General features: G+C 49.6%; 2 protein-coding genes across 2 annotated transcripts in view; both read left to right on the top strand.

Moving 5' to 3' along the window:
* Positions 1–14,654, top strand: part of Fastkd3 (FAST kinase domains 3) — a 25,176-nt gene that overhangs the window by 257 nt on the left and 10,265 nt on the right. The window contains exons 2-7 of the mRNA XM_013013879.1: positions 528–1,998; positions 2,649–2,734; positions 4,215–4,389; positions 5,481–5,550; positions 5,821–5,935; positions 6,757–6,944. Coding sequence (XP_012869333.1) covers positions 552–1,998; positions 2,649–2,734; positions 4,215–4,389; positions 5,481–5,550; positions 5,821–5,935; positions 6,757–6,855 — 1,992 coding nt within the window. The 5' untranslated portion in view covers positions 528–551 and the 3' untranslated portion in view covers positions 6,856–6,944. The remainder of the gene's footprint in view (positions 1–527; positions 1,999–2,648; positions 2,735–4,214; positions 4,390–5,480; positions 5,551–5,820; positions 5,936–6,756; positions 6,945–14,654) is intronic.
* Positions 14,433–14,654, top strand: part of LOC105983801 (chromosome unknown open reading frame, human C5orf49) — a 6,251-nt gene continuing 6,029 nt past the window's right edge. The window contains exon 1 of the mRNA XM_013013837.1: positions 14,433–14,654. This exon is cut by the window's right edge and continues 4 nt beyond it. Within this exon, the coding sequence (XP_012869291.1) occupies positions 14,433–14,654 (222 nt within the window).

Raw genomic sequence — 14,654 nt, 5'->3', positions numbered from 1 at the left:
TCCCGCCTCCGCGCCCAGGCTCGGGGGCTGCGCGAGTTCGGGCGGCTCCTTTCCCCCACGGGCCACGGCGGGCCTCGTCCTCCTAAGCCGAGCCTCCCCGGCCGGCCGACATCCTGCCGGCCTCGCCCTTCCCGGGGAATGAAACACTGCGGGAAAGTTCTAGTTTCGAGATCACGGGATGGAAAAGCAAAGCTCGGGGATGGCGCCCAGGAGCCGAGTTCAAGCCCGGGACCTCGTCGGCCGGGGGTGGGGAGCGAGCCCGCCGGCCTGGTCTCCGCCCTGCCTCTGGACGCAGTTCCTCCTCGCCTGAGTCCCTCTTTGCCGTAAACGGGACAGGGAAGCCGCGGTGTTTTCACCGAGCCCCTGGGCGAGGCCCCCGGCGCGACCCGCTGGGGATCTTCGGAGTGGGAGGTGGGGACCGGTTGGCGGGAAAAGTTGTATTGATCCTTGCGGGTACAAGTACGTCCTGTCTCTGTTGTCTTTTACCGCGAGGTGTTTTTTTTTTTTTCTTTTATCGGTGAATCTAGAAGAGTCGAGGATCTGAGGATGGCATGGCTTTGATCGCTCTGCGCAGGAGCTTTCCTCCTCCGTCTAGTTTTCGGGGCTCTGGAGCTCTGGCTGCTGCTGCGAGGAACCACCAACCTGCAAATCCTGGCCCTGCGGTCCCCCTGGATTCCCGGCATCTTTGGCTCTGCTCGCTACTACAACGTGGGCCTTCCAGGGTCCGGTTCCATCATGCTCTCTGTAAGAAATTCCATTCGGAAAATGGCAAGGACCTGCAGCCCGCTGGCGAGCGGGTGCTCTCCCCGGTGCGCAACTGGGATGCGCTGAAACGGGATCTTAAAAAGGAGAACGAAAAGGCATTCTGCAGGAGACTGAACAGCTGCACCTCCTCAGAAGAGCTGTTAGGCGTCGTGAACACACTGGAAACACTGCCCGACACCCTGGCCGCCGCAGCTTTGCAGCGCATTTGTGAAGTGGAAAGAAGGCCAAGTGATCAAAGGCTGCCCAAAGAAATCCTAGAGCATAGTGCCTTCCAAGCTCTGTGCTTCCGGTTTGAGCGAGCACCCTCGGACCTGTCCAACGCAGCCTTGGTGACTGGCCTGCGAGCGCTCATTCTGCTGCACGTGGATCCTCAGAGTCGCCTCATAATAAATTTGGTGGCAGAATGCCACAATCGTCTCAGAAGAGGTGGCCTGGAAAGCCACAATCTTTGTATTCTTGGAGAAAGTTTGATTAGACTACAAGGTGCAGCTTGCATGATGCTTGAACTGATTTTATGCCAACTGCGGGGTAAAAAATTGGAAACATTTACTCCAGAGGATACTGTGGCCATCTACAGAATACTGCAGGCATGTCCTGAAAAAGCAGACCAACATCAAACATTTTTAAATGCAATAAACAACTTTGCTCCTTCCATAGTTTCCCATCTGAGTCCTAAATCAATCAGTCAAATACTCACTGCGCTGGTAGTTCTTGATCAAACACAGGCAATGCCTCTGGTTATAAAACTGGGCAAATCTGTTGTTCGGTACATTCCGTATTTCACAAATGAAGAGCTCAGAAAGGTCTTGGAGGCCTTCATATACTTTGGACACTATGACAGGTTTTTTATGAGAGCCCTAGAGCAACACATAGCTTCACTCTGCCTCACCCTGGATCCTGCGGTCACCAGCACAGTGATGGAGTACTGCAGTAAAAAACTGATTCTTTCAAAACCTATTCTCAATGCAGTGGCAGAAAATTTTGTTTGCCAGTCAGAGAAATTTTCACCTACTCAGATTGCTGAACTAATTGAACCATTTGGAAAACTCAATTATCTGCCGCCAAACGCCACTGCTTTATTTACAAAGCTGGAAAATGTGCTGTCCACTCGTTTCAGTTCTTTTCCACCCAAAACACTGTTGAGACTTCTGCACTCGTGTTCTCTCATAGAATGCCATCCAGTCAACTTCATGGCCCGACTCTTCAGCCCCATTTTTCTTCAACAGCTCCAAGGTAAGTTGATTATGACTTGACCACTGGAAAAAAGATTCACCTTTTTTGTTTTTTCAACGTGGGATGGTCTCAGTCTCATTTAAGTTGAGTGGTGATCTGCCTTTAGTTTTTCTTCTGGAATGATTGGCAATCATAAGTGATCGGTGCCCTAGCAGAGATAGATGGCATTCCCATAGTGCACCGTGCTTCTGGTGGGAAGAACCAGCATGAGGGACAGAGCCTCTGACCAGTGAGCAACTGTAACTGTTTATTTTCTTTTTTAGTATATTTTTACTTATTTTCTTACATGGTTGTTCAAGGGGTTGGAATTCAACTTGGCAGTGTGCGAGTACAATACATCTTGATTAGCATCACCCCTTTCATCATTCGCCCCAACTATCTCTGTTTTAAAAGAGAATTCAGGGTATGGTTCATTTTGTTCAAGGCCACCCAATGTGACCAACTCCAGAGTTAACGTCATCACCTTTCATATATATTTTGTGGCTGGGAGCTTGAATTTTGGGAAGTCGGTCAGTGAAGAAGATGGTAGGTTTCTACCATGGGTGTTTCTGCCTGTTGCCTGGGGGAATATGTTGCCATGCATCATGCTGCTGTTCCCTCTGTCCTTCTGCTTGATCGGACTGAGCAGTGGCAGGTGCTTTGTCTTTCAGGTGGACAATTGTACCTGGACAGATTGAGTCTGGCCCGGCTGACCCAGCTTTTCATGACCTCCGTCCTAGAGTGCCCTTTCTATAAGGTAGAAAACAGGAGTCCCGGTGGTGTGGCTTTTTTCCCCTAGGGTGGGGAGGAGTGTGGCTTGGCTGGTTTTCTTTCTTGAAATTCTTCATTTCTTTCACTTTTGATCTGGCTAAGTGATCTTCTCACAAGACAGAACTTTCTCATTTACTTGGAGTCAGTTGTCTCTACACAGCCTTTTCTTTGATACTAGTGGCATTTCTGTGTTCTTCTGGAAGGATCCATTTTGTTCATCAACTACCACGTTGCTTGTGAGTGCCACATTCCCACATCCTCTGAGGAGTTCAAAGGCCTGAGCACTTCCCATAGCCATTCGTTATCAAAGCATGACTCTCCATTCCGAACACATCCTACATGGTTTCTGAGTGTATTTTTGAATCCAAGCCAGAGTTTTGACTTTTCTCTGGCAGCTTAGTGTAGGTAGAGTTTGCTCTTCCTTATAGCACTATAAAGACTCGTCCTTATAGCCGCACACGCCTTGTTGAGCTTGAGATGTCACTGCCGAGGGCTCAGCAGCCCCTGTCTATCCTCCATCCTCTCCTGAACACAGGGAGGGGCTCTGAGATTGGGAAGAGGGTCTAAGACTGGAGAGACACCACTGTTGTCTCCGAGTGAGCAATTCTCAGGTGTACCCAGATACATAAACACTCTACTTGTTCACTTGGAGTGGAACAGGTGATTATGTAAAAGTACCATGTTTTAAGTTACTCTTGTTGATGACATATTGGCAGTTTTAGTTTTTCTAGTGAGCTCTGCCTTTGCGTCCTCTGGGTTTTTCTCTCACCACCATTTAGGCTATTCAGCACTGGAGAAATCTCTTAGGTATTTTAAAACAAAATTGTGTGCATCTTGTTCATGTTGTTCTTAAATAAAGAACACAGTTGGCCATTCCACAGTATATATCAACATGCATTATCTCAGAGTTTGTTTTTCTTTTTGTGGTGAACACACTCAAAATCTATCTTGCACCAATTTTCAAGAACAGAATGAATTAACTATAGAACTTGTTTTATGCCACCCAAGATTTGTTTTACGCTGTGATGGATGCTAATTGAACTTGGCTGTTTTCCAGTTAAGAGACCAGTTTGCTAGCACTGTTTATTTCATCACTACCTTTTCTAAATTGAAATGCCATATTTATCCCATTTTTTCACTCTTAAGAATTTTGGTGGAGAATAATTAAGGCCCTTGAAGCAATGATAAGAATTCAGTTTTGGACAATGCTGTGTTCTCTTCCTCTCCTCTGTCTTTAATTCCCTTCTTTCTCTCTCTGTGTATGGTGACTACTTTTCAAACATGTTTACAAGATATTTTTGAACTATAACTATCTTACGCACTGTCATATTGGGAAAAGTACTTGCCCATAGCTATAGAGAGTGATTTTGCTTGTAAAGTAAGCTTGTGCCAGATGTTTTTTACCCATGTAACCTTCAGTTCTTTATTTCAATCTTATTTTTCATGTTTTCATGTATGAATTTTAGGGTCCGAAACTTCTTCCTAGGTATCAAGTGAAATCATTTTTAACTCCCTGCTGCTCCCTGGAGACCCCGATGGATTTTCCTCTTTATAAGTCCGTGATGATGGGACTGATTGACCTTTTAGGGTCAAGATTGTATTTCGCTTCAAAAGTGTTGACACCTTACTGTTACACCATAGGTAAGTCGAGTGGGAATTTTGTTTTGATCTGAAGAATTCTGGCTTCTTTTGGTGACCTACAGGACTTAATAGCCAGTGGTCTCTGAAAATGCAAAATGGATCTTCCCTTACCTTAAGACAAGGTGAAGCAGTGGTGAGGGGCAGAGTTATCGTGGCAAGACTATATCATTTTAAGCCTTGTTTATGTAGCTGATATGGGTAGAATGTTTTAACCTTTTTCTGTTTGCCTCTTCATCTCAAAATAAAAAGCGGTGACGTCCTGGGTCTTGCTGAAGGAAGGGGTGAAATCTAACACTTGGAGCATGGCCAGTGCTTGCTCTGTCATCATTCGCTGCCGTTAGAGTTAAGACCTGGATTGTCAGGATTCAGGAGCCATTACTAAGTGGCTCTTTAAACAGAAAGTTAAAATTGGAAGTTCAGATCCTCGTGTGCACGAGCCCCATTTCTGGTATGCAGTGGCCACACATGGCTGGTACCTGCTGGGCTGGAGGTCTGGGTATCACCATCTCCGGGCACAGGCTGTCCATTGGGCAGCACTTGCTGGAGTCCAAGTCCATGTGCCTTTCCTGTTCTTCACAGTCGAGTCAAAGAATCACTTCATTAAGGACAGTAGCAGTTCACAGGCTTCATGTGATGGCATCTAACTCTTCTCCTTAATGGGCTCTTTCTACAGAAGGAATGGCAGTACATGAGCCGAAGCATGGTGGGGTGGGGTTGGGAGGCGGCTGGAGGCACTCATATCGGGGTCAGATGGAGGCGTCATATGCTGGAGCTGAAAGTGTTCAGTCGCCTGAGAGCATGCCTCCCTCTGACGCTGGGCCTGGGCATGGAGGAAGGCAAGGTGTAGGTGGTTCTTGTCCTACCTAAGATTGCTGGGACCCCACTTTGTGCAGCTGAGCCTGGACTGACGGCTGACTCGCTTGATGCCAGCACCTGTGAAGTTGGAACCCTCGCTGTTGTTTGTGGCGGTTACTTTGCAGCCTCAGCCCATTGCTGGGATGCAGGGTGGAAGGAGTGCAGCCAGGACCAGGGATGCGGGAGGTGGTGTTTGTGGCCTAGTACTCAAGGCATTGCGCCTTCTCTCTCACCAGATGTTGAAATTAAGTTAGATGAGGAAGGATTTGCGCTGCCATTCACAGCTGATGAGGAGGTCCATAAAAGGTAAGAACTTGGCAAAGAATAAACTGACATTTTTATTCTTGAAAAGTTGAAAGCAAAAAAGACATGATTCTAGAAAATTAGAACGCTGCTTCTTGCACATTATATTTGTAAAGTCCTCGAGTGTTTTATAGACTTAGGATAGTAGCATTAAATGATTTTCAACACATTAAAGGGCAGTCCGCGGTTTGTTTTAAATAGTGTTGGCACACAGGAATACACAAATGCCTTGAAGCCTTTTGTCAGACACGTTTCTTCCTTGCGCCTCCTCAGGGTAGCACTGTGCATTGATGGTCCAAAAAGATTTTGCTCTGACAGCAAACACCTACTAGGGAAAGAAGCGATTAAGCAGAGACACCTACAGCTACTCGGCTACCAAGTTGTTCAGGTATGATGTTGCCTTTTTTCCCCAAAAAAGTCTTAATTCACATTTGCTATTTCTAGTTTACCAGTAAGTACTCCAAGTTATAATAAAATCTTGAAAGAGCTGGTTTGAGCAAATGGCAGTTTGTGTATCAGGCAATGCAAAGTAAGAGTCTTTGCTCCCCTCCCTCCCCCCAAGCAAATACAAGGGCAGGACAAAGACAGTAAAGCAGAGTTGGTTACAGTCACCTTACTTGATTAGTCTTGATGGAGAGTCCTTGGTTTTATAAGGAACAAAGTTCTACTGATTGGTCATATCTGAGTTGTGTTTCTCTCACAAGAAAAGGCCCGAGTGAGTTGTCAGTTAGGTTTGCATCTAAGCATGCTCAAGTTCTTTTCAACGCCTCGCTGGCGTTGTCTGCCTACTCGAGGGCTTTGCAGCTCCTTGCTCTGCTGTCTTCTGCCTCCACCCCCAGCTCTCCACTCTCCCGTTCCCTTCATTCTCACCCCTCCTCTCTCCCTTCCCCTCCAACTCTCCCCTTTCTTACTCCTCTCTACTCCCCTCTTCCCTTCCCCTCCGACTCTCCCCTTTCTTATTCCTCTCTCTGCCCGGCTATTTTTCCATCCCGAGTATCTGCATCATGGTGACTCTTCACCTGCCAGCTCAAGTTCCCTGTCAGTAGGGAATCGCCGAGTTCTGGTTGTAGTTACTGCGTATCGGACTCACAGCTGGTTAAGAAGGGGTGCAGTCCACCCTAACTTGGAAATCCACTCACCTATGGGACTCCGAGCACCGGGGCCTGTGGCGGTGGAGGCTGTGATGGGTTTTCTCTGCTCCCTTCGCAGGTCCCGTGCCATGACGTGGAGATGCTGAAGTCCAGACTGGAGGTGGTGGAATATTTACAAAGGAAAATATTTGCCCAGAACTCTGCTATTAAGTGGTAACAGGAAGGATTTCTGGCTCCTGACTCAGAGTGAAAGAATTTGTGGGGTTTTTGTTGTTTGTTTTTGTGCTGGTTCCGGGGCTTGACACTGTACCACTTAAGCCACAGCTCCATTTCCAGCTTTTTGCTGATTAGTTGGAGAGAAGAGTTTCATGGACTTTGCTGCCTGGGCAGGCTTTGAACTGCAATCCTCAGATCTCAGTCTTCTGCATAGCTGGGATTACGGACGTGAGCCACGGGCACCATCTTTCTCTTTGTTTTGTATTAAGGTTTGACCTGAAGCTTCACGCTTGCTAGGCAGGCGTTCTACCATTGGCCTGTAAATGCTCACATAAGGCCTTTGTTCTCCTACCTCTGCCTTCTATGCAGCTGGGATTACAGGCATTTGCTGTCATGCCCAGATTGCTCTTTTAAATATAGTCTCCTTTTTGCCCAGCCCGTACTCAAACTGTCATCCCACTTTCTCTGCCTCTCATGAGAATACAGGTATGAGCCACTCTGCCCAGCCCAAAGAACTTGTGTCTTTAAAAGACATGGTTTAATGGTGAATTAGCCTCGTTATGGAGTATGTAGAGACCACTGATCTGAAAAGGATCTTTGGTTTTTCTTATAGCATGTATACATTTACTAGGGGCAGATATAAAATTCTAATTTAATGTGAGTATCACGGATACTTTTTGCACATCAAACAAATAGATCGAGTATATAATAAAGAAATGCAATCTAATTTGAGACCTGTGTTTTCTAATAAATATAAGGAAAATATTTCTTCATTTCTTCTATTTTAGTTGGTAGATAAAGAGAAAGAATAATGAAAAGTAGATTCTATGGTTCTTTACAAAGAGATAATTATGTGGGAATAACAAGATATATTAATATAGGAACTCTGGGGGGTTTTTTTGTTTTTTGTTTCTTGGTAAAGGCATGAAGAAATCAAGCTAGTTCCTTTAGGCTGGAGTTTCCAGAGGTGTATGGAGGAAGCATATAAACTCAAAGAATTACAGGTTAGTGCATTCAGATTCAGCATTGTCCCATTTCATCTGGTTAAAGATACAGGGAATGAGAACCAAAGCAGACTGGTAGAGAGAGCTGGACCCCCCCCCCCCCATGCTCTTAAGCCTGAACACACAGCCAAATGCTCAGGGGTCTCTGCGTCCATTGTGCAGATGACTGGGCTGGCTCAGATGACTTAATTCATCACTAGTGGTGAACGTGTGACTTGAATTTGACCCTGAGAAGCCACAGCATCTTGTAGCCAAGCATCTCAGCGCAGGAATCCTGTGGCCTGGGTGGGCTGACTGTGGCCTTGTGCATCAGCCTCCTGCAGCAACTCCCACACAATAGCAAGTTTGTGTCGCAGGCTGCTGGGGCTACTATCAAGGTGTTGGCCCGGCGCCCTGGACGGCTCTCGGCCATCACCACTGCCCGCTTCTGGCATCTCGTGGCCCTGGGGGTGGGAGTGTCCTACCAGTCTCCATCTTTCCGTGGCCAGCTTTCTTTTCTGTGTGCATGTCCCTTCTTCTGTGGCATCCTTTGTGTCTGTCCTTCCCATGGAGTCCCGGTCACATACTGTTCGTCAGTGTCTGTCTTTCTTCCCATGCTATTCTCGTTTTTTTTTTCCACATCCTCTTACGGAGATGCCAGCCATGTTGAGTGAAGGCTCCCCTTCAGACACTCAAGTTGATTAGTTAAATCTGCAAAGCCCCTGTGTTCCAATCAGATCCCAGTCACACACCAGGGGCTAGACCATCGAGCCGGTAATGGGTTGGCATGGATAAAGCGCCCAGAGAGGTACCTTGCATAGGGAAGAAGGGCGCACAGCATTTGAGTTTCTGTCCATCATGCGCTGCTGTTGGTGACTTCACTGTGACGAGCCGTCGGTGGGGTGGGGACGATACGCTGTCACCTGAAGGAGCGGTATACCTTGGTTAGAGCGAGCCAACGCGGATGTGGACAGGAGGTGCCATGGACTACATGTCCATCTTCCTGGGTCACCTTGACAGTCACTCAGGGTCGGGCTTGATCCTCACATCTTTCTGAATTCTGGAAAATTAGTTGAGTCACGTTCTTTCACAGCAATTAGGCTCCACAAAGTTGATGTCTGTCTGAACAACAGCTCTTCTCTGGATTGTGCCAGGCCTCAAAGTCCTTTTACCCTCCCCTCTCATCTCATGCCATCTACTGTCTTCCGTGGGTGCTAGTTTCCTTTTGCACCCTGACCCTGCCTGCTATATTCTTGAACTGTTGATCTTTCCCACAGTCAGCTCATCTTTGCTGCGAAACAACCCTGTGCAGGTTAACAGCCTATGGTTTAAATAGACACAAACCCAACTCTAGCCCCGAGATCCATTACACAAACCCAGAGGAAAAGACTCCCTGGAACATTTGCACTCCTGCTGTTAGGAAAGTGCTGCTTCATGACTTGTTTTCTCTGATGGTTATCAGAAGCAAAGATTTTTCCTTCCTTTTTTAGTTTGATAGTACCACGGTTTAAACTCAGCCTTATGCGGGCATTCTACCACTTGAGCCACACCCCTAGCCCCTTTTGCATGTATTATTTTTCTGATGGGGGTCTTGTGTTTTTCCCTAGTCTGCCATGGACTACCATCCTCCTATTTACACCTCCCATGAAGCGGGATGCCACTGTCCCCTGCCCACTTCATTCACTAGACACAAGAGAGCTTTGATCGTGGTGAGAAGATGATGACGCGATGCCCACCAGCACCCTGGAGACGGGGCACCCGATTGGGAAGCGGAGCTCTGGAAGGCAGAGGGTGGATCCAGCGGCAGTGCCATGCCACTGCCGTGCCCAGTGGAAGGCAGGCCCCAGGATGGACGTGGGCTTTGATTCTGGCACCCTTTCAGTTTTCCATCCTGGAAATGCACATAGATGTATTATAAAAATAATTCATCCCAAAGGGTATAGGATTTCTGGTTTCACCAGTAAGAGTGAATTGTCAAGCTGTCCAATTTAGAAAGAAAGCCATCATTAAAATGCCGAGTCTTCATGATTAATGTCCGGGCTTGGACCAGCACAGGCATCTACTCTGGTAGCTCTTAGTACCGAATAGCTGACACTTAGGAATCAGCCATCATCCAATGAATTTGAAAATTCTACAAAACCTCTTAAAGCAGTGGTATTATTCCAACCAGCCACTAGAGGGCAGCAAGGTTTGCAACATTGATAGGACTGACGGAGTCTAAACACTGCTTCCTAGAAGAGTGCAGTGTGTGTGTGTGTGTGTGTGTGTGTGCATGTGTGTGTGCATGTGTGTGTGCACATGTGAGTGGGGGCTCAGGAGTTGTGGGCAGCTTCATGACAGTTGTGTCGCAACCAACAGGCAGTTTTTCTTATCTTCCTTTTGAGTGAACCAGGCCTAGACAAGAGAAGAGTCATGTGGTGCTGGAATGAAGAGGCATCTGTTGGAGACGGTGTTATTTGGTAAATACCATTCCTGTGGAAGAAAGACTAGGAGCAGAGTTCATTATATTGTGAGTGTATTTGAGCAAAACAGCGAGCATCCAATTCTCTCTCAAAACAAGGTAGAGGTACTAGGAGACTGCACATAGGACTGATCGTGGCTCCGAGGTGGGAAACTAGGTAAATTAGCATCTCAAGGCTGAGAGTCTCCCTAACTGGACATCGAGATCCACTGCGAGGTTATGTGGTGTAGGAAATGGGACGGGCCACGTGCGTGGGTTAGCCCCGTACCTGGGAAGTGGTAAATTCGCAGGGATCCTTGGTCACACTGCTGTGTGGCATGCTTACGATTCTCGGGAGCCTGGGAAGTGGTGAATTCGCAGGGATCCTTGGTCACACTGCTGTGTGGCATGCTTACGATTCACAGGAGGGCGTGGGCAGAGAGGAACCGCTCACTCTGCTCAGTCCACCCCTGGGACAGCTGCCTTAGTGGTGAGCGTTGAGGACGGGGGGCCAAGAAAGTTGTTCAAACTGGGGCTGGGAAGGTGGCTCAGTGGTAGAGCGCTTGCCTTACATGCATGAGGCCCTGGGTTCAATTCCTCAGCACCACATAAGCAAAAAGAAAAAAGCCAGAAGTGGCGCTGTGGCTCAAGTGGTAGAGCGCTGGCCTTGAGCTAAAGAGCTGAGGGACAGCACCCAGGCCCAGAGTTCAGGCCCCACGACTGGATACCCCCCCCAAAAAAAAGAAAGTTGTTTAAACTCAGGTGAAATAGGACAGACCCCAGGCTCTACACCCCAGGAGGGGCGAGGAGGACTCCTACCTAGCAGCAGGCTGGGTGCCCTGCCCGGCCCCACTGCAGAGCCTCAGGTGATCAGGTGATCAGGTAAGGGCGTGCCCGACAAAGTCCTTGCCCTGATGGTAGGCCTAGGATTTGCTTCTGCTTCTCAGGGAGGGGACCAGTGCGGTTCAGCATGCTGAGCCCATGGTTGGTGGGTTGGATAGTGGGTTGCCTATCCCTTTCTTGAGCTGCTTGACTGCCCTCCTTCAAGCTTTGTGGTACGAGTCAGAAAACCAAACACTTTGTTGTTTTTCTTTGGCTGTGGGGCTTCATCAGGAGAAATTTTGCCTTTATAGACTTGAACAAAAATCTCCACGACTCCCAGGGTCTCTGGCATGTAATGCATACAATTTGTGGGTTGAACTGATATTTTGGGCTCCGATGTTTGCAAGAAACAGTATCTCTTAATAATCCTACTGTTTTTAACTTTTGTTATGGAAAATTTTGAGCACATGTAAGAGTTGAAACAAAAAGCTGTATAATGGATCCCCATGAACTGCCCCCCCCCATATTTGGCATGAAAAATTACCATAATTTTCCAATCACATTTCATCCGTCTTACCCCTTTTTTTAAGCTGGACCATTTCTGGAGAAATCCAAACTATTATTTCATTTTGTCCTAAATAAGATACTTCAATGTGCCCTTATGACCATTTTTCCTAACCATCCATTATTGCAACAAACACAATAAATACTCCCTTATCATTTAATATCTGGAGTAGAACTACATTCCAAGTGTCTTGTGTGCTCTCAAAAATAATCTGAACCAGGAAACAAAGCTTACATCATGATTTTAGCTCTTACATCACTCTTGCTGCATGGCTTCCATGCTGGTAAGTTGCTGTGGAGATTAGATGTTGATTTGCTGAGGATTCTACATGGTTTGCTCTTCCCTGACCTATTCCCAGGTCTGCTGTATCTCCTAGTGAGGTTAAAGCTCCATCCAGAAACTTCCTCAAGTCCAGCTTGATTTTCTTTCTCTTTTCTTCCTCCCTCCTCTTTTCTCCTCCCCATTCCTCTCCTCTTCATCCTCCCCCCACCTGCACCCTCCCTCCTTCTTTTTCTTTATTCTTAGTGTCTTTGCTGTATAGTCCAGGCTGAGTTTATGATCTTCCTACCCCAGCCTCCTGAATACTGGATTACGGGTGTGAGCTACCACAAATCAGCTTCTGTTTTCTAGGCAAAAATGCATCATCAGAGGTCTGTTGTATTTTTCCTCCTGTTCTCTTTTCTTGGTGGTATTCAGACTAGTATGCAGTTTCCTCTGTGAGGGGCCTCCTGAATCCACCCTGCACCGTGCATCTATGCAGATTCCTGCAGCGATTGTTTTTGTTTCCCCCCACCCTCGCCAGTAGATTTAGCATCTGTTGATTATAACCTGGATCTGTCATTTCAGTAGGTGTAAAAAAACAATTTAAAAACGGAAGTGATTTCCTAACTCTATTATCCCTTCCACTTTTTATCCTTTTGTCTATAAAGGAGAAAAATTCTCACCCACTCATGTGCCCTAAAATAAAGTCTATACAGAAATAAAAGAATGTAGAATGAATGTTTTTATTTCAGTAATAAGGGTTGGTGAACCAGAGGATTTGGTTTGCTTGCTTAGGATAATGAGGAGCTATATGTTGATGTGCTGTGATGTTTACTATTACTGTTACTGCTACTCTGTGGTTGTATGAGCAGTGCAGTGCATCTTGATCAGTGTCGCCCTTCCGTAGTCCTCCCCGTCTTTTCTCATCCCCGCTCCTTTTGTGTTTTGATCACTGAAATTGTCCCATTTTGGACCTGTGGGGTACCCTCACCCCTGGGTCTTCTTGACGCAGTGGGATGCCCCTGTCTGGCCCCAGGTTGAGGCTCTCTGAGGAGCCGGGCACTGCAGGGCGGTGGGGACGCTGTGCTCATTGCTAACGTGGCCACTGTTCAGAGGTTTGGCCCCATGTCGAATCACATGAAGTCACAGCTGCTGTTACTGTAAAATGAGCCAAAATCAAGTGGTCATTTGAAAGTCTCAGTTTGTACGTCTGGTGCTTAAAGGTACTGACCACCTAGACTTGGTCAGCGGGTGGGCTGGCCTGCTGGACTCCAGTGAGTGCCTCCACCTCCACTGCTCATCTGTGGAAGGAGTGGCGGTGTGGCGGAAGCTTGTGGAGCTGACCCCAGCTCCGTCCCCCCTCCCGTGGAGCTGACCCCAGCTCCGTCCCCGCCCCGTGGAGCTGACCCCAGCTCCGTCCCCTCCCAGTGGAGCTGACCCCAGCTCCGTCCCCTCCCAGTGGAGCTGACCCCAGCTCCGTCCCCCCTCCCGTGGAGCTGACCCCAGCTCCGTCCCCCCTCCCGTGGAGCTGACCCCAGCTCAGTCCTGCCCCGTGGAGCTGACCCCAGCTCCGTCCCCGCCCCGTGGAGCTGACCCCAGCTCAGTCCTGCCCCGTGGAGCTGACCCCAGCTCAGTCCCCGCCCCGTGGAGCTGACCCCAGCTCCGTCCCCGCCCCGTGGAGCTGACCCCAGCTCCGTCCCGCCCCGTGGAGCTGACCCCAGCTCAGTCCTGCCCCGTGGAGCTGACCCCAGCTCCGTCCCGCCCCGTGGAGCTGACCCCAGCTCCGTCCCCTCCCAGTGGAGCTGACCCCAGCTCCGTCCCGCCCCGTGGAGCTGACCCCAGCTCCGTCCCGCCCCGTGGAGCTGACCCCAGCTCAGTCCTGCCCCGTGGAGCTGACCCCAGCTCCGTCCCCGCCCCGTGGAGCTGACCCCAGTCCCGCCCCGTGGAGCCGTGGAGCTGACCCCAGCTCCGTCCCCGCCCCGTGGAGCTGTCCCCAGCTCCCTCCCTGCTCTGTGGAGCTGACCCCAGCTCCCCTCAGGCCAGGGCTGCCCAGGGGTCACAGGGCTGAGCCTGTGCTTCTTGCCCCAGGGGAGGAGATTCGCATCTGGAATGGCATGGGGCCTGTCCCCTGCAGCGGGGCCTAGCAGGGAGAGGACGGAGGGAGAGAGGGGAAGAGAGGAAGGGTGGAGAGAAGGAAGAGGAAGAGGAGGAAGAGGAAGAGGAGGGGGGGTGGACTGTCCCAGGTGTGGCGGGGGAGGAGATGGCAAAGGGAGGGGGGAGGGGGAGGAGGGGAGGGAGGGGGAGGAAGAGGGCAGAGGGAGGAGGGGCCCGTCCAGCCGCTCAGCTCCGCCCCCTCCCCCGTCCTAGCCGCGGTTTCCAGGCAACGGTGTGGACGCGGGTGGACGCGGCGGACGCGGGTGGACACAGGGCGGACGCGGGTGGACGCGGGCGGACGCGGGCAGACGCAAGTGGATGCAGGGACTCAGCCTGCGCGGCCCGGACGCGCCATGACCTCAGCGGCGGGCAGCCAGGGCCCCGGGGCGGCCGGGGCGGCCAGGATGTCCTGGATGGCCGAGATGGCCGGGATGGCCGAGGAGGACGAGGAGGAGGAGATCACGGCCGCCACACTGCGCGGCAAACCCCGGCAGGTGCCCACGTCGGCGCAGGCCACCACGGGCTACGTCCCCCCGCGGAGACTCGGCCCCAAGGAGCACAGCTACTACAACCGG

This window comes from Dipodomys ordii, unplaced genomic scaffold (genome assembly GCF_000151885.1).
Source record: "Dipodomys ordii isolate 6190 unplaced genomic scaffold, Dord_2.0 Scaffold21, whole genome shotgun sequence".
NCBI classification, from domain to species: Eukaryota; Metazoa; Chordata; class Mammalia; order Rodentia; family Heteromyidae; genus Dipodomys; species Dipodomys ordii.
This window is presented reverse-complemented; position numbering and strand designations above follow the sequence as displayed.